Source organism: Mugil cephalus, chromosome 9 (genome assembly GCF_022458985.1).
Source record: "Mugil cephalus isolate CIBA_MC_2020 chromosome 9, CIBA_Mcephalus_1.1, whole genome shotgun sequence".
NCBI lineage: Eukaryota > Metazoa > Chordata > Actinopteri > Mugiliformes > Mugilidae > Mugil > Mugil cephalus.
Window position 1 is genome coordinate 684,987 of NC_061778.1, and position 21,621 is coordinate 706,607.

General features: G+C 43.6%; 1 protein-coding gene across 3 annotated transcripts in view; it reads left to right on the plus strand.

Annotated features, from left to right (window-relative positions):
• The window catches only part of LOC125013838 (fibroblast growth factor 12-like), a 32,130-nt gene that overhangs the window by 5,645 nt on the left and 4,864 nt on the right, over window positions 1-21,621 (plus strand). The window contains exons 1-3 of one of the 3 annotated variants that reach the window (XM_047594741.1): window positions 1,752-1,928; window positions 17,373-17,483; window positions 18,058-18,161. In XM_047594741.1, the coding sequence (XP_047450697.1) occupies window positions 1,823-1,928; window positions 17,373-17,483; window positions 18,058-18,161 (321 nt within the window). In that variant the 5' untranslated portion in view covers window positions 1,752-1,822. Of the gene's footprint in view, window positions 1-1,751; window positions 1,929-13,473; window positions 14,292-17,372; window positions 17,484-18,057; window positions 18,162-21,621 lie in introns of those variants that run through there. The other 2 variants (XM_047594740.1, XM_047594742.1) reach the window with 2 other exon arrangements.

Below are 21,621 nucleotides of genomic sequence, written 5' to 3' on the forward strand. Positions count from 1 at the left end.
AGTTATTTATGAGTCTCTACTGGAACTGGTCTCTGCATCATATTCTCTGGTCTCATTGGCTGAACAGTGAGTCTTCTGCCACCTTGTGTTCTGTCTGGGACATGACACCCGTCACTGGTTTACATCTAAAACCTGCTTCGTTCAGGGCTGTTTTCCTGGAGCACATGAGTCCAGATTACACTGGTTTATATCAAGACATGTTTAAATGTAAACATTCTCCTGATTTCTTTGTTCGTCTTTGCTCTGAAACTGATGGAAACGTTGTGGTCGGACTGGGAACAGACCGGAGGTGGAACAGAGTGTTCCTGTTATATATCATACATACATCAGCCTGATGGCGAAGGTCAGGATGAGGAAGAGGAGGACGAGCTGGGCATGTTAATGAGACGAGGAGGATCAGAGCTCAGACCATTAATCTTTATTATTATTATTACTGGAGATATAAATCTTTATTCTCCGCTGAGAGAGAAACATTTAAACATCAGTCACTGCTCCCTTCAACATTTCATGTAACCTCAGCTTCTTCTCTTAAAGGGACAGAACGTGTATCTTCCTTCACTTCCTCCCTCCTTCCTCCAGCTTCTCCCTCTTCTCTGGTGTTTATCCTGGAGGATCTGGTGATTGATTGGCTGCTGGAGCCTCTAGTGGACGTACGAGGAACTGCAGCTTCTCAGAAGGTCAAGTCAAATGAAGGGATGGTGCATCAGAGCAGTATGGTAGTGGAACATTAGTGGAACATTAGTGGAACATTACTAGAACATTAGTAGAACATTATTAGAACATCAGTGGGATATTATTAGAACATCAGTGGGATATTATTAGAATAGGTAGTGGAACGTTAATGGTAGAATATTAGCAGGAGATTAGTAGAACATTAGTGGAACAACAGTTTAGGCTGGTTTAAGCTAATGTTAGCTGCCTTAGGTTAACTTTAGCTGGCTTATATTTAAGTTAGCAGGTTTAGCCTAACATCGTTTAGGCCAGTGTCAGCTTGTTAAAACTAGCATTAGCAGGTTTAGCCATAACATCATTTAGACCAGTGTCAGCTTGTTAAAACTAGCATTAGCAGGTTTAGCCTAACATCGTTTAGACCAGTGTCAGCTTGTTAAAACTAGCATTAGCTGGCTTAGGCTAACAATTGCTGGTTTAGCGTCAGGTTCACTGTTTTAGGCTAACATTAGCCAGGCTATGGTAATATTTGCTAGATTACATTAATGTTGTTTAGGCTACTGCTAGTGCTAATGTTAGCTGCCTTAGGTTTTCTTCAGCTGGTTTAGCCTAATGTTGTCTAGGCTAATGCTAGCTATTTTCACGTACTGCTTTTTTTCACAAGAGGGTTACCTAGGAAACCAGAGACGAACTGTCCTCTGCAGGGACATGGACGTTTATATGTGGAAGTTATATGTAGCTTAGCTTAGCATAAACGCATCAAGCAGCTGTATTTATAGAAAACGACACAATGGAAAGAGACGGGATGGGACAGGGAGGACGGAGACGTATGTATTTATAAGTTCTTAGATTAACTTTGACATTTATTCTGATGCAGCTTTGACTCCGTGAGGGTTTGTTGACAGTTGTTGACATGTTGCTGTCAACATGTGGACATGTTGCTGTGGTGTGAGGCTGCGCTGATTTACATACGTGCTGTGAAACCTGACTCCAGACCGTCCAGGGTTCAGAGTCCTCACTAAAACCGGTCCAGGCGCTGTAGGGACAGGAAGCTGACGGGGTCGATGCCCCTTCGTTGATTAGAGACAGACTTAACTGGTCTGGGACCTGGTCTGGGATCTGGTCTGGGATCTGGTCTGGGATCTGGTCTGGGATGACTCGATACTGCAGCCTGTTTGGTCGTCTGCTGTCTGGAGACACTAAAGGGGAGGACGAGGATGAGGACGAGGGCGGCGTCCTTAGAGACAGCAGCCAGCAGGGTGAGTCCTCAGGAGACACCACACAGTTGGTTCAAGACTCAGAGGGTTGGTTCCACCTCCAGACCAGGATCTGGTTCAGGTCTAAGATCCATCAGGTCTCCTTTACTTTACTGAAGGAGAATTTATGACCTGGTTTAGATTCATATGAGAGAATCCTGGTCTGGTGTTAAATGTCCTCTCCTTCTTCTTCTTCTTCTTCTTCTTCTCTTCTTCTTCTTCTTCTTCTTCTTCTTCTTCTTCTTCTTCTTCTTCTTCCTTTTCTTCTTCTTCTTCCTCTTCTTCTTCTTCCTCTTCAGTTTTTTAATCAGTTTGATGCTATAAAGGACCTGGTCCTCTCTCCTCTGAACTAAACCTTTATCTGAACTAATTTAAAGTTTCCAGTTATAAAGACGAACACAAGAATCTGTTTTAAACGTGACACTAAACAGGAAGTAGGAGACGGAGAAGATGTGAAATGATCAGCTGTTTGTACCAAAATAAAAGACCTGCAACTAAATAAAGAGACACACAACAGAGACACAAAAGAGACACAACAGCTCAGGTCCTGGTTTGTGTGTTGAAGGGAGACGACAAGAAAAATATGCAAATATAGAAAATGTGGCTGCAGAAACTCGACCACACAGAGAGAGAGAGAGAGAATGAACCAGAACTGGAGATAAATAAATAAATAAATAATTATTATTATTTATATTTATTTATCGGCCACAACAGTGAAAGAGTTAGAGACAGAGTCCAGTCTGCTGGTTTAGTCCAGAGGGTCCAGACGAGTCCAGTGAGACAGACCTTTGTCTCTGGTCCGTGTGAGGACGTGTCTCTGATGTCAGGTTATAAATATCAGTGTTAATGTCTCTGATCACGTCTCAGTGTCTCACACCTTCACCGCAACACGTCCCCCATCCTGACCCCAGAGACCAGACCAGATCAGAGACTAGACCAGAGACTAGACCAGATCAGAGACCAGAGACCAGACCAGAGACTAGAGACTAGAGACTAGAGACTAGAGACCAGAGACCAGATCAGAGACCAGACCAGAGACTAGAGACTAGAGACCCAGAGACTAGACCAGAGACCAGACCAGAGACTAGAGACCAGAGACTAGAGACCAGAGACCAGATCAGAGACCAGACCAGAGACCAGAGACTAGACCAGATCAGAGACCAGAGACCAGACCAGATCAGAGACCAGAGACCAGAGACCAGAGACTACACCAGATCAGAGACCAGACCAGAGACCAGAGACCAGAGACCAGAGACCAGAGACCAGACCAGAGACCAGAGACCAGAGACCAGACCAGAGACCAGAAACCAGACCAGAGACCAGAGACCAAGACCAGAGACCAGAGACCAGAGATAGACCAGAGACCAGAGACCAGACCAGAGACCAGAACGAGAGCAGAGACTAGACCAGAACCAGACCAGAGACTAGACCAGAGACCAGAGACCAGACAGAGACCAAGATCAGAGACTAGACTAGACAGAGACGAGAGACCAGAGACTAGACAGACCAGAGACCAGAGACTAGACCAGAGACCAGAGACAGACAGAGACCAGAGACTAGACTAGACCAAGACAGACAGACAGGACCAGACCAGAGACCAGAGACTAGACACTAGACCAGAGACCAGAGACTAGACAGAAGAACTAGAGACTAGACCAGGGACCAGACCAGAGACCAGAGATAAACGCAGAGACTAGAGACTAGACCAGACCAGACCAAGACCAGACCAGAACAGACTAGACCAGAGACAGCAGAGACTCAGAGACCAGAGACCAGAGATCCAGACCGAGACCAAGAGACTAGAGACTAGACCAGAGACCAGAGACTAGACCAGAGACTAGAGACTAGACCAGAGACTAGACCAGAGACCAGACCAGAGACCAGACCAGAGACCAGAGACCAGACCAGAGACTAGAGACCAGACCAGAGACCAGAGACCAGAGACCAGACCAGAGACCAGAGACTAGACCAGAGACCAGAGACCAGACCAGAGACCAGAGATCAGAGACTAGAGACTAGACCAGATACCAGAGCAGAGACTAGACCAGAGACCAGAGACCAGACAAGAGACCAGAGATCAGAGACTAGACTAGACCAGAGACGAGAGACCAGAGACTAGACACTAGACCAGAGACCAGAGACTAGACCAGAGACCAGAGACCAGACCAGAGACCAGAGACTAGACTAGACCAGAGACTAGAGACTAGACCAGGGACCAGACCAGAGACCAGACTATAGACTAGACACTAGACCAGAGACCAGAGACTAGACCAGAGACTAGAGACTAGACCAGGGACCAGACCAGAGACCAGATCAGAGACTAGAGACTAGACCAGATACCAGACCAGAGACCAGACCAGACCAAAGACTAGACCAGAGACTAGACCAGAGACCAGACCAGAGACTAGACCAGAGACTAGAGACTAGACCAGAGACCAGAGACTAGACCAGAGACTAGAGACTAGACCAGAGACTAGACCAGAGACCAGACCAGAGACCAGACCAGAGACCAGAGACTAGACCAGAGACTAGAGACCAGACCAGACCAGAGACTAGAGACCAGAGACTAGACCAGAGACTAGACCAGAGACTAGACTAGAGACTAGACCACAGACAAGAGACCAGAGATCAGAGACTAGACTAGACCAGAGACGAGAGACCAGAGACTAGACACTAGACCAGAGACCAGAGACTAGACCAGAGACCAGACCAGAGACCAGAGACCAGAGACTAGACTAGACCAGAGACTAGAGACTAGACCAGGGACCAGACCAGAGACCAGACTATAGACTAGACACTAGACCAGAGACCAGAGATTAGACCAGAGACTAGAGACTAGACCAGGGACCAGACCAGAGACCAGATCAGAGACTAGAGACTAGACCAGATACCAGACCAGAGACCAGACCAGACCAAAGACTAGACCAGAGACTAGACCAGACCAAAGACTAGACCAGAGACTAGACCAGAGACCAGAGACCAGACCAGAGACTAGACCAGAGACTAGAGACTAGACCAGAGACCAGAGACTAGACCAGAGACTAGAGACTAGACCAGAGACTAGACCAGAGACCAGACCAGAGACCAGACCAGAGACCAGAGACTAGACCAGAGACTAGAGACCAGACCAGACCAGAGACTAGAGACCAGAGACTAGACCAGAGACTAGACCAGAGACTAGACCAGAGACTAGACTAGAGACTAGACCACAGACGAGAGACCAGAGACCAGAGACTAGACCAGAGACTTGACCGGAGACCACAGACCAGAGACTAGAGACCACAGACCAGAGACCAGAGACTAGACCAGAGACTTGACCGGAGACCAGAGACCAGACCAGACACTAGACCCGTCGGTGTAGTTGTTGGTCTCCAGGTGCAGCACTGCCTCCTAGTGGCCTGGAGACGTGTGTGTGTAACATCCTGTGGTGTGTGCAGGGCCCAGAGGTGTTCCTAATAAACTGGCTGATCTCTGCAGACAAAAACATAGAAACATTTTTATCCTCGTAACAGAAACAGAGCAACTAAAATTACCCACAACCCCCTGAGAGAGAGTGTGTGTGTGTGTGTGTGTGTGTGTGTCTGTGTGTGTGTGTGTGTGTGTGTGTGTGTGTGTTGTATTTACCTCGTGGGGTATTTGTAGCTGAGCAGCTGAGTTTCCTCGACTCTTTCAGCTCCTCCTGTTTCTGAGTCCAGACCAAAGAAAACCTGCAGCTGGATTCAGGATCAATCACACGTCAACACGTCTGATAAACACTCGTTCATGTGAGACTCTGATTAGTGGATCAGCTCAGAGAACCAGAACCAGAACTTTTCACTCAACAACATGAAGATCTAGAATCAATCAAGTATATCACAGTTTGTAGCTCTGCCTAGCCTCTCAGCTAATAGTAGCTCTCCCTAGCTTCTCAGCTAACAGTAGCTCTTCCTAGCCTCCCAGCTAATAGTAGCTCTCAGCTAATAGTAGCTCTTCCTAGCCTCTCAGCTAATAGTAGCTCCTCCTAGCCTCCCAGCTAATAGTAGCTCTCCCTAGCCTCCCAGCTAACAGTAGCTCTCCCTAGCCTCTCAGCTAATAGTAGCTCTCCCTAGCCTCCCAGCTAATAGTAGCTCTCCCTAGCATCCCAGCTAATAGTAACTCTTCCTAGCATCCCAGCTAATAGTAGCTCTTCATAGCCTCCCAGCTAATAGTAGGTCCCCCTAGCCTGCCAGTTAATAGTAGCTCTCCCTAGCCTCTCAGCTAATAGTAGCTCTCCCTAGCCTCACAGCTAATAGTAGCTCTCCCTAGCCTCCCAGCTAATAGTAGCGCTCCCTAGCTTCTCAGCTAATAGTAGCTCTCCCTGGCCTCATAGCTAATAGTAGCTCTTCCTAGCCTCCCAGCTAATAGTAGCTCTCCCTAGCTTCTCAGCTAATAGTAGCTCTTCCTAGCCTCCCAGCTAATAGTAGCTCTCCCTAGCCTCCCAGCTAATACTAGCTCTCACTAGCCTGCCAGTTAATAGTAGCTCCTCCTATTTCCTGTTTTGGATCTAATCTACTGACACCTGCTGGTCGATGGCTGTCATCGTCATCGTGGTGCGTTCAAGTGCAACGTTTTGGTCACAGTAGATGTTGGTTGATGGTTTGGTGTCAACTGCTCATTCGGATATAAACATCTGTGCCTTAGTTGACGTCTGTATTTCTGTTATGGTTCTGTTCTAGAACCGTGGCACCTGCAGTTTTCAGATTATTTCTGTTTACTACAGAGTTTCCTGTAAACTGAGATTTGTTTCTTGTTTTCCTCTGGAAATGGTGGCTCTGTGGTGGTGGGACGTCTCCAGGCCGACCACCAGGGGGAGCTGTTGATTCTCTGTGTCTGATGTAGCAGCAGGGAACACGTGATAATGCTCCCAGACCTGGTTCATGATGTTTGTCGTCAGTGTCTCACGCTCAGACTCAGCCTTAAAAGCTGAGTCAGGAGGATTAGTTAAAATATTTAAAGCTGGATTAAAGCTCCTGTTCTTCACATCAGGCTGAAGTCAGCGAGCTACAGAGTCACTGCTACGAGCTGAATAAATATTTAAACTAGATTTTTATTCGAATGAATAATGAATGGTGTAAATATGCAGCAGTGAACTGGTCCTGTGTCTCTGTCTCCCTCTGCTGGTCACAGTCAGCATCTCCTCCTCTGTCTCTACAGGGATTATAAAGGAAAACAATGATATAACATTAGGTTCAATCAGGGTCAAACATCTTTAATCAAAAATAATCCCACCTGCACCCAAACACAGACACACAACTCAATGATGTGTTAAGCCCTATAAATAAAAACAACATTCATTCAAACAAGAGACAGAACCAGAGGCTGAGAAAACCTCCAACACCGAGATAAAAGCAGTCAACAAGGAAAAAAACAGAATAAAACATAAAGTGATAAAATGACATTAATAACACAATAAAAATGACAACTATTAAAACCAAATATTTAAATAGTCCATAAATAAATAGTTAAGATTTAATTAAAATCTAAACTGAAAGTGTGGAATCTGAATCTTTTAGCCTCGGTATCAACCTGACTCTCTAGAATTAGCTGCTACATGACATTAGCCGAAACTAGCATCACCTTCCTCTTAGCACTGTTGATAAAACCAGTCTGATCTAAACGAGCTAATGCTACATGTTGTAACGGTCTCAGTGTGTTTCTTTATTTGAGGGGGACAAAGCACATTAATGAACGTTTTAATGATGTAAATGGACTCATTTCCATCTGCTGCTTATGTCATTTATAGAATCAATAAACAAATAAAACACAACATCTACACAATAAAAGCAGCGGAAGTGTTGGTTCCTTACAACAGCAACAACACAACTAATGAATTAATTCCTCTGCTTCATGAACTCTGAACTCTGATGGAGACGTTATTCCTCTGATGTTTGGCTGGTTTAAAATAAAAGGAGTCGGATAGAGGAGGAGGAGGAGGAGGAGGAGGAGGAGGAGGAGGAGGAGGAGGAGGAGGAAGAGGAGGAGGAGGAGGAGGAGGAGGAGGAGGAGCATCATCTTAGAAACTAGACACAACCCAAACTCAGTGGTTTGTTCTTCTTAACAATACGACACCGATGGAACCATCTGGTTTTATGTGGTTCTGGTTTGAGTTCATGTTCGATCCTAAATACTGATAAAATATCTGTAACATTCAATATTATACAAAATAAATCCAGTGACACAATTTTAACTAATAAAAACACAAGTCTTCCACAAACAGAAGAGAGACTTTTCCTGGTTAAACAAAGGTTAATATATTAATAATAATAATAATAATAATAATAATAATAATAATAATAAGATAAAGTAGCTGCTACATCGCTGGTGACGGACTCTTCCTGCGTTCAGTCGGTTTTCGTTCTGGTGAAGTCGTGTTTTGTCTCGTACCGTCGTGTTGGACAGTTTTTAGAGTTTAGGTTGGAAATAGTTTCCATGTCTCAGATAGAAGACGTGTCTGAGGCTTTTTTGTTTTTAGTGTCATGAATTTTTCAGCAGATTCTCCTGAATTAATGATTCAACATGAAACATTTAACACGCACACATATAAACTCGTGTTCTGGATGTGGATTCACTCAGACATCCGGTCATGTAGAAATAAAGAATTATTTAATTATTATTTAATGAAACGAAACGCTCTGAAGTTTCTGCTCCGTGTTTTATCTGCTTATATAAAACCTCCGGTCTCTGAACTAAACCAGAATTTAATTTCAGTCATTAAAGATCTCAAATAAATCTCCTTCAACATGAAAACAAATCGTTTAAAACGTGATGAATAGAAGATGACAGATCTGTCCCTGAGCCGCACTTCTCCTGATGTCCAGCAGATGGAGACATGTCCCCATTGGACAGAGTTTAATTGATCAGGTGATTTAATGAGGCTGCAGCTGATTGGTTCCAGATTTATTATTAACACTGAGAAGAGAAGCTGCTGAAGCTTATTAATGATAATAATAATGTTATTATAGAAACTTCAACCGAAACCCTTTTAATTAATAAACTACTGAGACATCATGAATAAATCTCGTCTTAACTCCATTTATGTTCATCTCCTGTTATTACTGAGGTAATATTGATCATTAATTCACGTTCAGTCTGTCCTGGTGATGAGTGATGTGAATCCCTGGAGCCGTTTCTGGGACGGAGGGAGGATTAGCTTCGGTTTGTTGTGTGAGCTGAGTCATCAGCTGATTTGGATTTAAAATATATTTTGGTGTAAACCAACGGAGCGTTTTTCTTTGAGTCTTTGTCCACCGCCCACACCGAGGCCGTCCTGTGTTTCTGGGATCAGCTGCAGCGAATCCTTCGTAAAAAGGTTTAAAAGAAGTTATTTTTAACGTCGCCTTTATTTTTATCCTTCGACAACGACTAAGAGATGAAGACGCCGCAGTCAAACACTGCATCGAAACACAGTGTTTCTCTTTATCATGAAATAAAGAGTTTCAGAACATAGGAAGTTATGAATAAATTAATTACAATTAGATCATCGTTCAAAATAAACTAGCTAACGTGGCTACATCGGCTAAAGGAGCTAATTAATCCGTGAACTAGTTCAAATATCATAAACATTCTAATTAGCTACTGATTCAGTGTTAATGAGCTAATATTAGCCCATAAACTAACGTTATATTACTGATTATATGACTCTAAACTACTTAAAATTACTGCTGCTACACTAGCCTAAACTAGCTGCTACACTAGCCTAAACTAGCTGCTACACTAGCCTAAACTAGCTGCTACACTAACCTAAACTAGCTGCTACACTAGCCTAAACTAGCTACCACTAGCTGCTACACTAGCCTAAACTAGCTACCACTAGCTGCTACACTAGCCTAAACTAGCTGCTTCACTAGCCTAAACTAGCTACCACTAGCTGCTACACTAGCCTAAACATTCTAATAGTAGTCTAAACAAGCTAACATTAGCCACACAAACTGAATTGAGCAGCATATATATAGCATATATTAGTTTAGCAGTCTAAACATGCTAACATTCATCCAACTAAACAGTAGTCTACAATATACAATCTACGGTGAGCTGTGACATTAGCGTACCGAGCTATATTAGCCACACAGCTACCATTAGCCGCTGTATCACTTTAAACATGTGTGTAAACAAGCTCCAAACATTAGTGAGGAACATTTAAGGCCTTCGTGTTGTCCATTAGCACAGAGGAGCACGTGATCCATTTAAACCAGTTATTGGAGCTGGTTCGTATTTCATACACTCAGGTTGAGGTTTGTGAGCCACCTGTTACCTGGCTGGTTCTTCCTCTGGGCTCCACCCATTCAGGAAGAGGGAGGCTGGTGGGAGGGGCTTGAGGATTTTCCTTAACAACGTGTGAGACCAGACGTCCCTGGTTTCTGGGGACAGACTCCGTTTCAGATGACCTGTCTCTGAAAATGTCCCAGATTTTATGAATGAGAGAAAGAAACAGTTATTATGGTCGTAGCAGTTTAAATCTGAATAAATATGTCAAAATAAATAAAACAATAATCATCCCTGTTTCTTCATTTCATCTTTATTTTTTTTATTTTTTGTTATCTCCGAGCTATAAAGATTTTATTCCAGATATCTGGTAGCATGCGTCTAAACGAGCTAAACATTAGCTCCTGGTGAAGAATCCAAACCTGCTGAAAAACACAAAGACATTTTGTTGAAGTGAACCCGGGTCGGTTGGTGGTTGTGTGTCAGGGTTCTGCTGTGTTCTCTGTCTCCGGGGTTCGATGGTTTCGTTGTCTTTAAACGCTCCGCTGACTTTCTCCTGCCCTCTGATGAGGCAGTTTGTCTATTGATCAGGAAACAAACCTGAACCACTCACGCGTTCACCTGCCGGCTGATAATGAGCTCTGGGATCGATGCTGATGCTGCTGCGCTGGGTTTCCTGCCCTTCAGTCCAGGCCCTGAAGGTTCTCAGCCCTCCAGGTCCTGGTTCATATCTAAAAACACTTTTAAAAGTTTTAAGGAGTTTAGAGAAGACGATTCATCTGAGTATGTTCTTCAGTTCTAAGGGACTGGAGGAAGTTTGAGGTTAAAATAGAAACTAATGTTTATTAACCTTTTATGGGGCAAGGAACCATATTTGGTTATTTGGACACATTTAGTCTTAGTTTGTTATTCTACGCTATAGAAACAGGATGTGACATCATGGTGACCACCAGTTGCCATGCCAACATAAAGCATCGGGTGAGGGGGGGGGGTCCACCCTGGACAGGTCTCCAAAACAAATAATTATAAATATAAATGATTATAATTTCATTAGTATAATCAAGCTCACGTTACGTAACCAAAGTTAGCTTGTTAGTTGTAGCCTGTTTTTAGCATGTCTATCCGATCAGCAGTCGGTCATTTTAAAGTGAACGATGAAGACGTTTCTCTTCCTCTTTCCGTCTCATCTGTCTGTCCCAGTGTGCAGGTACGAGGACGCAAATACACAATTAATTAATTTAATTAAAGGCGCTGACCTGGTTTTTTCTGCTGGGAGTGTAGGCCTACATTCAGCATGATGGTGCGTTCACGGACACGTGCCCCGTCAGGGCGATGATATTAATCCTGTTTAGTTTCAGTCTGTCAGTGGGAACCATGAAACCTGCCGGACACGTCGGCCCCGCGGCCCCAAACAAAGTGTCGCTGCATCACGTGACTGCAGGAGAATTCAGCTCCTCATAAAACATAAATCTCTTCATCCGCTCATATCGACTCCATCAGTGTTCAGTCCTGAGACGTCGCTTCTTTTCACAGATCTGAATCTGAATCTGAATCCTAATGTCAACAAAGTTTTTAACCCTCCATGTGGTCTACAAGGTCCCCCCTGAACTGGTTTATTAGGAACCATGAAGAAGAACAAGGGTCCTGGACCAGGAACCAGATATGAGACCAGAACTAGATATGAGACCAGGAACCAGATATGAGACCAGAACCAGATGTGAGACCAGGAACCAGATATGAGACCAGAACCAGATGTGAGACCAGGAACCAGATATGAGACCAGAACCAGATATGAGACCAGGAACCAGATGTGAGACCAGGAACTCAATGAGAGCCATGTAAAGAGTTAAAGGCAGAAAACTGATGTCGGTTTATTACTGAACCAGTGTTTCTATATTTTTCTACATTTCCTTTTAAAGCCAGACTCTGTTGACAGTGACTCATCCTTCGGCTGATAATTGAGTCGTATAACGAGCTTTTCGTGACTAATTGGTCGTCAACGCTCATCTCAAACAAGAAAAAAAAAAACATTTTAGCAGCACGTTGGTATTATATATAAAATATATATATATATATATATTTATTGATATAGTAACAGTACGTCATGGGAACTTATGCTATTAAGCTAACAATATGCTAAAATTAGCTAACATTAACCTTTAGCTTCTACGTTATTCTTACCAGGCTAACATTGGCTAGTTTATTAGCCTAAACTAGCTTACATCAGCTACTAAGTTGACTCAAACAATATAACATTAGCCTAAGCGAGCTAATATTAGCCTTTACCTTAGCTTCAGCAGTCTATTATTAGCCACTTATTCACAGCAAGCTAACATTGGCTAGTTTATAAAACCCAAATTAGCTTATGTTAGCAGATATGCTAAAGAGGACATGAATCACTAAAAGTAGTTGTGATAATTTAAAGAAGGTCCCTCAAACTAAAAGGATTATTTAACAGTTTCACAGTTAAAACACAAGGTGGCGCCGTTGGGTTAGTTGATAGTTTAACATTAGCCAACATCCATAACAACATTCATGAAGCTCTGGACCAGATCAGCTGAGGTGGAAGTAATCAAGTACAAATACTTCATTACTGTACCTGATAGGTACCTGTTGAGTATTTTTATTTTACTACGTCCACAAATATCCCAACGTTCTACTTCCACTGGGAAAACAGGCTGGTTGACATAAAAGACTAGACATGATTGGACACGACTAGAGGAGGAGGAAGAAGAAGAAGAAGAAGAAGAAGAAGAAGAAGGTGCATGGAGGAAGATCTGGAGGAGCTGGACCTTCTTGTCCATCTGGGTTTATTAAAGAACTGATCCACGTTATGGATGGATGGAGGTGGAAGGAGGTGGAAGGAGGTGGAAGGAGCTGGATGGAGGTGGATGGATGGATGGAGGTGGATGGAGGTGGAAGGAGGTGGAAGGAGGTGTAGAGTCTGTGTGAAGCACCGAGGAGGAACCAGAGTCCCTGAGTATCCTCCTGGAACGTTGATCTACTTCTGTTGTGTTTAATAATCTGAACCAGGAGGTGGAATCATGTCTGATGACATGAAACATCAGGAAGAATATTTCTGGAGCTCATTCCACACCTCCACCTCCCGTCGCTCGCCCTCTCTCTCGCCCTCCATCTCCTCCTCTCTCTCTCTCCTCCCCTCCTCCCCCCTCTATCTCTCTCTCTCTCTGTCTCTCTCTCATCATTCTCCAGTTCTCCGTCTACGAGGAAAGAGGACGTCGTCTCTTCTCTCGCTCTCATTCTTTCTCTGGGATTATTCTCCTTTTTCTTCTTCTTCTGATTCTCTGAAAACGTGACGACGTCTCTGGACGTGTTTGATGGACGGATGAGGATGAAGGAGTGAACTGGAAGCAGCAGCGTCGGCTTTGGTTGTTTCGCTGCAGACGGAGCCGAGATAAAAACTTGTTTTATTTTCTGTCGAGTCTGAGCTGAAGCTTCAGGATGTGAACTCTGAGAGGAAACGTCCTAAAACCCGGAGGAATGAGCTGAAACTGAACTTCATCCGACACATGGATCTAAACTTCTACTGGTTTTAAGGCAGGGGTGTCAAACATATGGCGCGGGGGCCAAAACTGGCCCCCAAATCCTCCAATCTGGCCCTCGGGACTGAACAGCAGGTGGCAGCGATGAGTTGAAGTTAACTTCCAGGTTTTTCATTTAACGTTTTGTAAAAGAAACATTTTCATAATGTTTTCATCAAAGCATTTGAATTTGTTCCTTTTTATTCTGCTGATGTTCCTGTTCTGGTCCGGTTGAGCTTGAAGGTCTGAATGTGGCCCCCGAACTAGAATCCGATCAGAGGATCCTCTGAGTCCTGGACCGGTTTCTCAGATCTCAGACTCTGGTGGACATGTCCCCGGCTCTGGACTGAAAGACACTCGTCCTCCGCCCCCGTTCTCAGATATTAGCTTGCAGGTCTCGGGGGGATGGCGGCGGCCATCGCTAGCTCCCTGATCCGACAGAAGCGCCAGGCCCGCGAGTCCAACAGCGATAAAGTCGCCACCAACAAGAGACGATCCAGTCCCACCAAAGACCCCCGGTCTCTGTGTGAGAGACACATCTTCAGCGTCTTTAGCAAAGTTCGCTTCTGCAGTGGAAAGAAAAAACCGGTTCGAAGGAAACCAGGTGGGTTAACCATCGGTTAAAGGTTTGTCACCTTCTGTTGGACAACGTTTAGCTTTGAGCTAATCACAGGAAACCTGGAAGGCTGGTTCACCGACTGGTGGTTCACAAGGACCCGGTTCCACCAACTCTGTCTAAAGGATTAACTGCTATGAATTTAAATTAGCCAACATTAGCTGCTACGTTAGCTTCAATGTAATAACATCTCTTAACACATGTAACCACAAGCAGCTAAATAAGATTCAGTGGTTTATATATTAACCACCGTTAGCCTGAATAATATGACATTGGTCTCAGCCATAGACTGTATGTAAATATGTAGAGCTCCCCCTGGTGGCTGGAGGCTGCAGCATACGTCATAAGCTCCACCCCTTCCATGGTAGTGGGCGGGACTTGAGCCAAATCAAAACACTAAAACACACGTCAGATAATATTTTATCTGAAGGACGTTTCAGTCATTTCAGGTTTTAAATATAATGTTGGTGAACGTTGCTTTAGTTCAGTAGTTGATGCTGTTTAAAGGAGGCTTCACAGTTGTTCCTGTGTTTACTCTGCAGATAAAAACACTCACAAAGAAAAGTTCTTTAAATCTGGTCACGTTCTAGAGTTGATCTGTAGCTTCATAAACTCTTCTCTAGAGTCGACTGGATCCGTCCAGTAAATGTTCTTCAGTCAGAGTTAATGTGAGAGGAGCTCGTTCCTCGTTTAACTCTCTAACTTTCTGGAAGATTCGTCTCCGGGAAACGTTTCTCTTCTTCTGAACGTTGTAGTTGTTGTTGTTTGGCTGCAGCCTTTGACCTGAGTCTCTCTGGGTCCTGGTTCTGGTTCTGGTTCTGGTTCTTTAACCCTGGAACATTAACGTCTGGTGACTGTTGTGTTTCCGTCTTCAACCCTGTTTTATTCCCAGTGTGTGTTTATTAAATGAGACGACAGTAATAACTGGAAACCAGAGTTTTTAGACTCAGATGGACTTTAAACAGTTAATCTGACATGACAACAAGTTAATAACATTCACCAGCTACGATATTTATTATTTGATACTAGAGTTACCTGAGAATTAATATGTAACTCGCCCATGAACTAATATCACTTAGTTTAGAAACATTCTTACAGTTGACTCGTCTTTTTCAGCCTCTGCTCGGTTGTTGCATTAAGACAGAGTCTCACACGTCCCAGGAACTGATTATTATTGGTTGATTTAAGGAGATATTCATTAAGAAAACGCGCTTCATCGTGTTTTAGGTTAATGGAGGTTGAGTCAGAGCTGGTGGTTTTGGTTCAGATGTTCATGTTCTGCTCTGGTTGTATTTAATGTTGCTGCATTTTAATCCGTGCTGTTAAATATTCCAGGACCAGGAGCAGATCCTCCGTGTGTTCACATTTACTCGTCCACAGAATTAAAACCTTCACGTCGCCTCTTTGCCTCCATCTTTCCTCCATGAACGCGTGTTTTAGTTGATGGAGCCATGAAAGACGTTCTGGTGTTTTTTAGTTTGTGTGTGAACATTTGAAGGAGAATAAAAACGAAGCTTCTTTGTAACGTGAGACGAGTCCAGAGGTTTGTTCTCGACAGGATGAAATGTGAAGCTCGTGATCAAGTGTTCGTCTTCCTCACAGCTTCCTCATCCACACTTTTAAATATAGAAGCTTTTAAAGAGCCCGCTTGTTCTCAGACGTTTGGAGTTTATCAGCTGTGAGAACCGGAGCAATGACTTATATGTGTTCTGTTTTCTTTATTTATGTGTTTCTGGTTCAACTTCATCTTCTTCAGACCAGAAACCAGTAAAAAGTGGAAATAAATTTAGGATAACGTTGACTGACGGCTCCTTTCAGCTCAGGATCAGACACTAAAACACAAACCTTCAAAGTTTCTCTCTTCTTCGCGTCAGGTGTTTAAGCAGCAGCAGCTTTTTAGATCCATGACGTTTGAAACAACAGGATTTAGTGTAAATAGAAGTTAATTCATATTCCAGTTGGTTTTAGTCCAGATCTCTGGCTCCTGGAGTCGGTCTGTGGACGGCGTTAAGTAGATCAGCAGCTGCTCCACATTAGCCTCTCTTGTCTTCTGGTCTATTTCTGCCAGGGACCGGTCCTTCTGGCCCACATTGTTCATCTGGAGCATCACTCACGTCCACGTCCTCAGACCTTCAGTCCACAGCAGCGCCTCTGGAGGAGACCGGCCGGTTTTATTTAGTCTGCTCGCTGGTTTCTGGTCACTCTGCTGCAGGTTAAAGACGAGAGGATGACATGATGAATCATCTGGAACTGTTTGCAAAGAAGCGTTTTCCTTAAAGACCAAATGAAAAATTAATCCTGATGTGATGCAAAAAAAAAGTTTTGAAATGTTTTAAACACATGCAAAAAGCCAAACTCTGTAAATATTACAGAGACTTTGAGTTTTCCTTCGTCACAGCTGCAGCACATTTAGATAAATGAGGAGTCTCCACCTCCAAAGGACGAAATCAACTCAGTGTCAGAAAAGATGTCAGATAGAGGAGGGAAGTCTGGAAATGGAAAGAGATCAGCTGAGAGCAGCGTGCTAATGCTACGTGCTAATGCTACGTGCTAATGCTACGTGCTAATGCCGCGTAACAGTTTCTCTGAACCAGAATCAGGCTTTTGTTTGCTGTGCATTTTTAATTTATCCAAGCGTAAGGAGAATAACAACTACGCATCATCTTTAAACAGAAAAAAAACATGTCACATGTGGATTATTTCACTTTATGTTACAGTGAAGTCACCAGTGTAATAAAATATAAAACTGTTGCAGAATTACAGCAGTGAGTGTTTGCTAATTAGCGGCGTCGTAGCTCGTTACTGTCGTTATTTCTGCCTCATGTCAAACTAGAAAGTTAATAATCATGAACAAACGTTTCAGTCGTATTTGATGAGGTTTTGTTCCCTTTCTTTTTTGTTTTACTGTGTTGACCCTTTGCTGCCACTAGGGGGCAGACTACAGCGTCCACTTATGAGGACACCAGGTCTAAATGAGGCAGGATAGTGTTAACGTGCCCGTATGTGGACGCTGGGTTTAGAACCAGTCTGAGGTCCAGATGAAGCTGAGTGTTGTTGCTGTCGTTGCAGAGCCTCAGCTGAAGGGAATCGTGACGCGTCTCTTCAGCGAACAAGGATTCTTCCTCCAGATGTTGGGCGACGGAACCATCAGTGGAAACAAAGACGAGAACAGCGACAACAGTGAGTTCAACTTCCTGCTTTTACATCTGATCTCAAAAGAGAAGGAAGGAAGGAAAGGATGAAAGGAAAGAAAGGATGGAAGGAAGGAAAGTCTTCATCTTCATCTTGTACTAGTTTGTTTTATTTATCTTAATTTTCATCGTCTCAGTCGTCTTCGTCTTCATCATCTTTGTCTTCTACTCGTTTGTCTTCATCTTCATCGTCTCTGTGTGTTCGTCTTCTTCTTAAATCATGGACATGTTTCTCTGCAGGATTACGACTCTTCCTCTAAAACCTCGTTGGGTTTGAGAAGCAAAGAAAAGAAAAAAGAGGACAAGAGGAGGAGGAGGAGGAGGAGGAGATGTTTTGGCTTCTCCTCTCAGATCATCTGTGTCTGAGCTGAATAAAGGAGGATTAACAGCAGCCATCGCCACAGGCCTCCTCCTCCTCCTCCTCCTCCTCCTCCTCCTCATGCTGCAGCTCTGTCCCTGAGGATTAAATCACTCTCCTCCTCCTCCTCCTCCTCCTCCTCTGGTTTCTACAGACGCTTTTCCACGGAGCTGAAACTCATTCTCTTCTGTGTCTTTGTCTCCAGCTCTGTTCAACCTGATCCCGGTGGGTCTGAGGGTCGTGGCCATTCAGGGCGTGAAGGCTGGTCTGTACGTGGCCATGAACGCTGAGGGATTCCTCTACACATCAGTAAGAACTGCTGGTTCCTCCCACTGCTGCAGCTTTAACACCAGGAACTTTAGCCCTGCTACAGTCCTACAGTCATAGAGTCTACTTCACCTTGTTCCTGGTTCCCTGGCTTGTTCCACGTTGTAGCTAAAACCAGACTAGAACCATCAGATCCAGGAGGAACAAGTTAGAAAACCACAAACATGTTGAACCAACCATTTCTAGAACTTAGAATGTAAATCTAACCTGGACATTTATAAAGCTGATCAACACATTTACTTATTTACAACTATTTCCATTAAAACTATTTAGGACCATGTCCACAACTATCAGGTGTCCAACCAGTAATAATGTCTAAATGTCTCTAAACTGTCTCCTGTCTCCATAGACTGAATATAGCCTCACTGTTGCTTAGCAACCACTGACACATCATGTCCTGATTGGCTGATGGATGCATGTTTCCACCAATAGGAAAGAGGCTGTTATGTTGTTTCTTTCTATCATGTGTAGCTGGCTAGCTCTCTCCTCCTGCTAGCTCTCTCCTCCTGCTAGCTCTCTCCTCCTGCTAGCTCTCTCCTCCTGCTAGCTCTCTCCTCCTGCTAGCTCTCTCCTCTTGCTAGCTCTCTCCTCTGGCTAGCTCTCTCCTCCTGCTAGCTCTCTCCTCCTGCTAGCTCTCTCCTCTGGCTAGCTCTCTCCTCCTGCTAGCTCTCTCCTCTGGCTAGCTCTCTCCTCCTGCTAGCTCTCTCCTCCTGCTAGCTCTCTCCTCTTGCTAGCTCTCTCCTCCTGCTAGCTCTCTCCTCTTGCTAGCGTTTTCCTCCGTGAACCAAACATGACGACAACATTCAGGAGAAAGCCTCAGTTATTTAGAACCAGTCTAGTTTTACTTGGTCTAGAAACACTAGTTAAAAACTGATCTATAGGATGAAGTTTGTACTAAAGTAGAAACAGAGACTCAGTGAGAAGCGTCTTGATGCTACGTCGTCTTAACCTGGTCCAGAGGGCTCGAGTCGTCCTGCAGGACTTCTCATGGTGGAGGACCAGTCTGGGTAAATCTCCATCTATAGTTTATTCTCCATAAATTTGTTTAACTCTGTTATTTTCTCAAGGCTCCACATTAGACATGATTTTATTTGCTCTCTCAGTTTCCACGCTCAGCTCTGAAACCTGCTGTAGAACCAAACATAAAAAATTAATTAAGTAAATAATTGATTTGGTTTCAAGATCAACTCTCTGGTCCCTGAAACTCAAAGAGTCGTTTCTTTTTCTCCTCCTCTGTATCGTTGATTCCTCTCTCAGTCGTCACCTTCATCAGCTTCACAAAACAAAACCAGAAACGTTTGTCCAGGTGTGTCCAGACCCTCAGGTCTCCTCCTCCATGTCCTCTTCTATGTCCTCTTCTACGTCCTTCTCCATCATCTCCTCCTCCATGTCCTCCATCATCTCCTCCATCATCTCCTCCTCCATCTCCTCCTCCATCTCCTCCTCTAGGTCCTCCTCCGTGTCCTCCTTCGTCCATGTTTCTGATAGATTCAAGATTTTTGTCATTACTTCTAGTTCAGGTACAAACACAACGACATGAAGTTCAGCTGCAAACAGCGAAAAAATGCTAAATTAAGCCAATAACTGTGTGTGTGTAAAAACACATTTGTGTGTGTTTGCATGTGTTGTTATGAGTGTAGTCTACGCACTCGTATTGGTTCAGAGTCTATGAACCTAAAAATACATTAAAGGAGAAGCGACGTCTATTAACAGCGTCATTTTGTCCTAAAATGTGACAAATGTTCAGGACGTAAAACGAAACCAAAAAGTGGCGACACAAACCTGTTCGTTAATATACACAGATATAAATGTATATGAATGTTGTGAAGTCTATACGGTGTATTCATATTGATTTATTCCAACCAGAGCGGAGCCACCAGAAGCTTTTATTCTGATTATTAGACTTCATTTAAACATATGTGGAGCTCATAGTTTGTAGAATAACTCCTCATCTTTCTCGTCTGAGATGAAGACTTTGTCCTCCTCCTCACTTTGATCTCATTTCAGGATGTTTCTGTAAAAGGTGTCAGATGATCTGAGGGATCATATTAATTCCAGCTGGAGGAAACATCCTGACGGTGGAAATGCTCCTGATCCGCCTGCAGAGCTCTGAAAGCTCCCGGTCCATCCTGCATCTATAATTCACGTCTGCTCCTTCCATCAAACTTTAAAAAGCAGTTCTTCAGTGGCTCTGTGTGCAGCATCAGAGAAGAGACGGGTCATACGTCCTCCGTCCTCGGGCTCGTTCCTTTTCTCCTGTAAAACACACAACAACAAAGACAGAATCACAGTCGTAATAATTCAACAGGAAAGAAGAAGAACCGGAGAACGTGTGGTTACCATGAACCCGCGCTGTTTATAAGAGAAGAATCTGAAACGACACGGGACACGTTTTAATGTGAACGTAACTGTTTGTGTTCATTCACACGTCTGGAAGTTCACATCAAACTAAACATGACTCAGTGTCTAAAGTCTAAATCATTTCTCCTAAAAGCTTCTCTGTCACGTCTTTATTTTAACTCCTCGCTGATTTGTGGATGAATAATAACAAATAATAACGTTATACGCAGATGACGTCTCATTTTACGTCCTGAACATTCAGTCCCATCAACGCGACGCCGCTAATGAACCTCACTTCTCCTTTAATTCATTTTAAAGTTCATAGACTCTCAGCAGACTACACTCATCAAAACAACGGAAAACAAGCATGAATGTGTGAACCAAGTTAATTCACAGCGTTCATCCCCAGTTATGTGTCGTATATGTGACGGCAGTAGGTTATTCAACAAATCAGAGCTCAGTACGTGAGTTGTGTTTGATTAATGCTACATTATGCTATATGTCGTTTGAAAGCTCATTTTCTGATTTCATTGATATAAACCATTATAGGATTCAACCAAAACAGACGACACAACCAACAGAAGAAACGAGCACAAACTCACCAGAAAAGCCTCATATCGATCCAACAATCAATATTATCCAGGTCACAAGGCACAACTGTTCATTTCAGTCGTATTTTCGGTTCACAAACTACTTTTAGTTCCATAAAAATCCACCAAGAGCTGTTTCAGCGTCTTGGACGAAGAAGGAGATACGTCACAATCTTTGTATTTTATCAAAAAATACACTTGAATTTTACCGTTGTTTAATTTTTAAATCGCTGGTGAACTCTGACCTTTGGATTGACACCTCATTGAACCAATTGTCCCGTCACCAGCCAATGAGAGACAGCGCTGGGAAGAAGCCCCTCCCCCAATCTGTAATCCACAGACTGAGCCAATTGCAGCCAACTTAGTTTGATCATGTTGGCGTTTGTAGCCAGTGAGCTGCTCTAAACGATATGCGCCAACGATATAGTTTGGTTTCTGTGCGTAATTTCAAATGAGAAACAATCCAAAACTGTGATTTTACTTCACTAATTCTGTATCAGTTAATATAATTA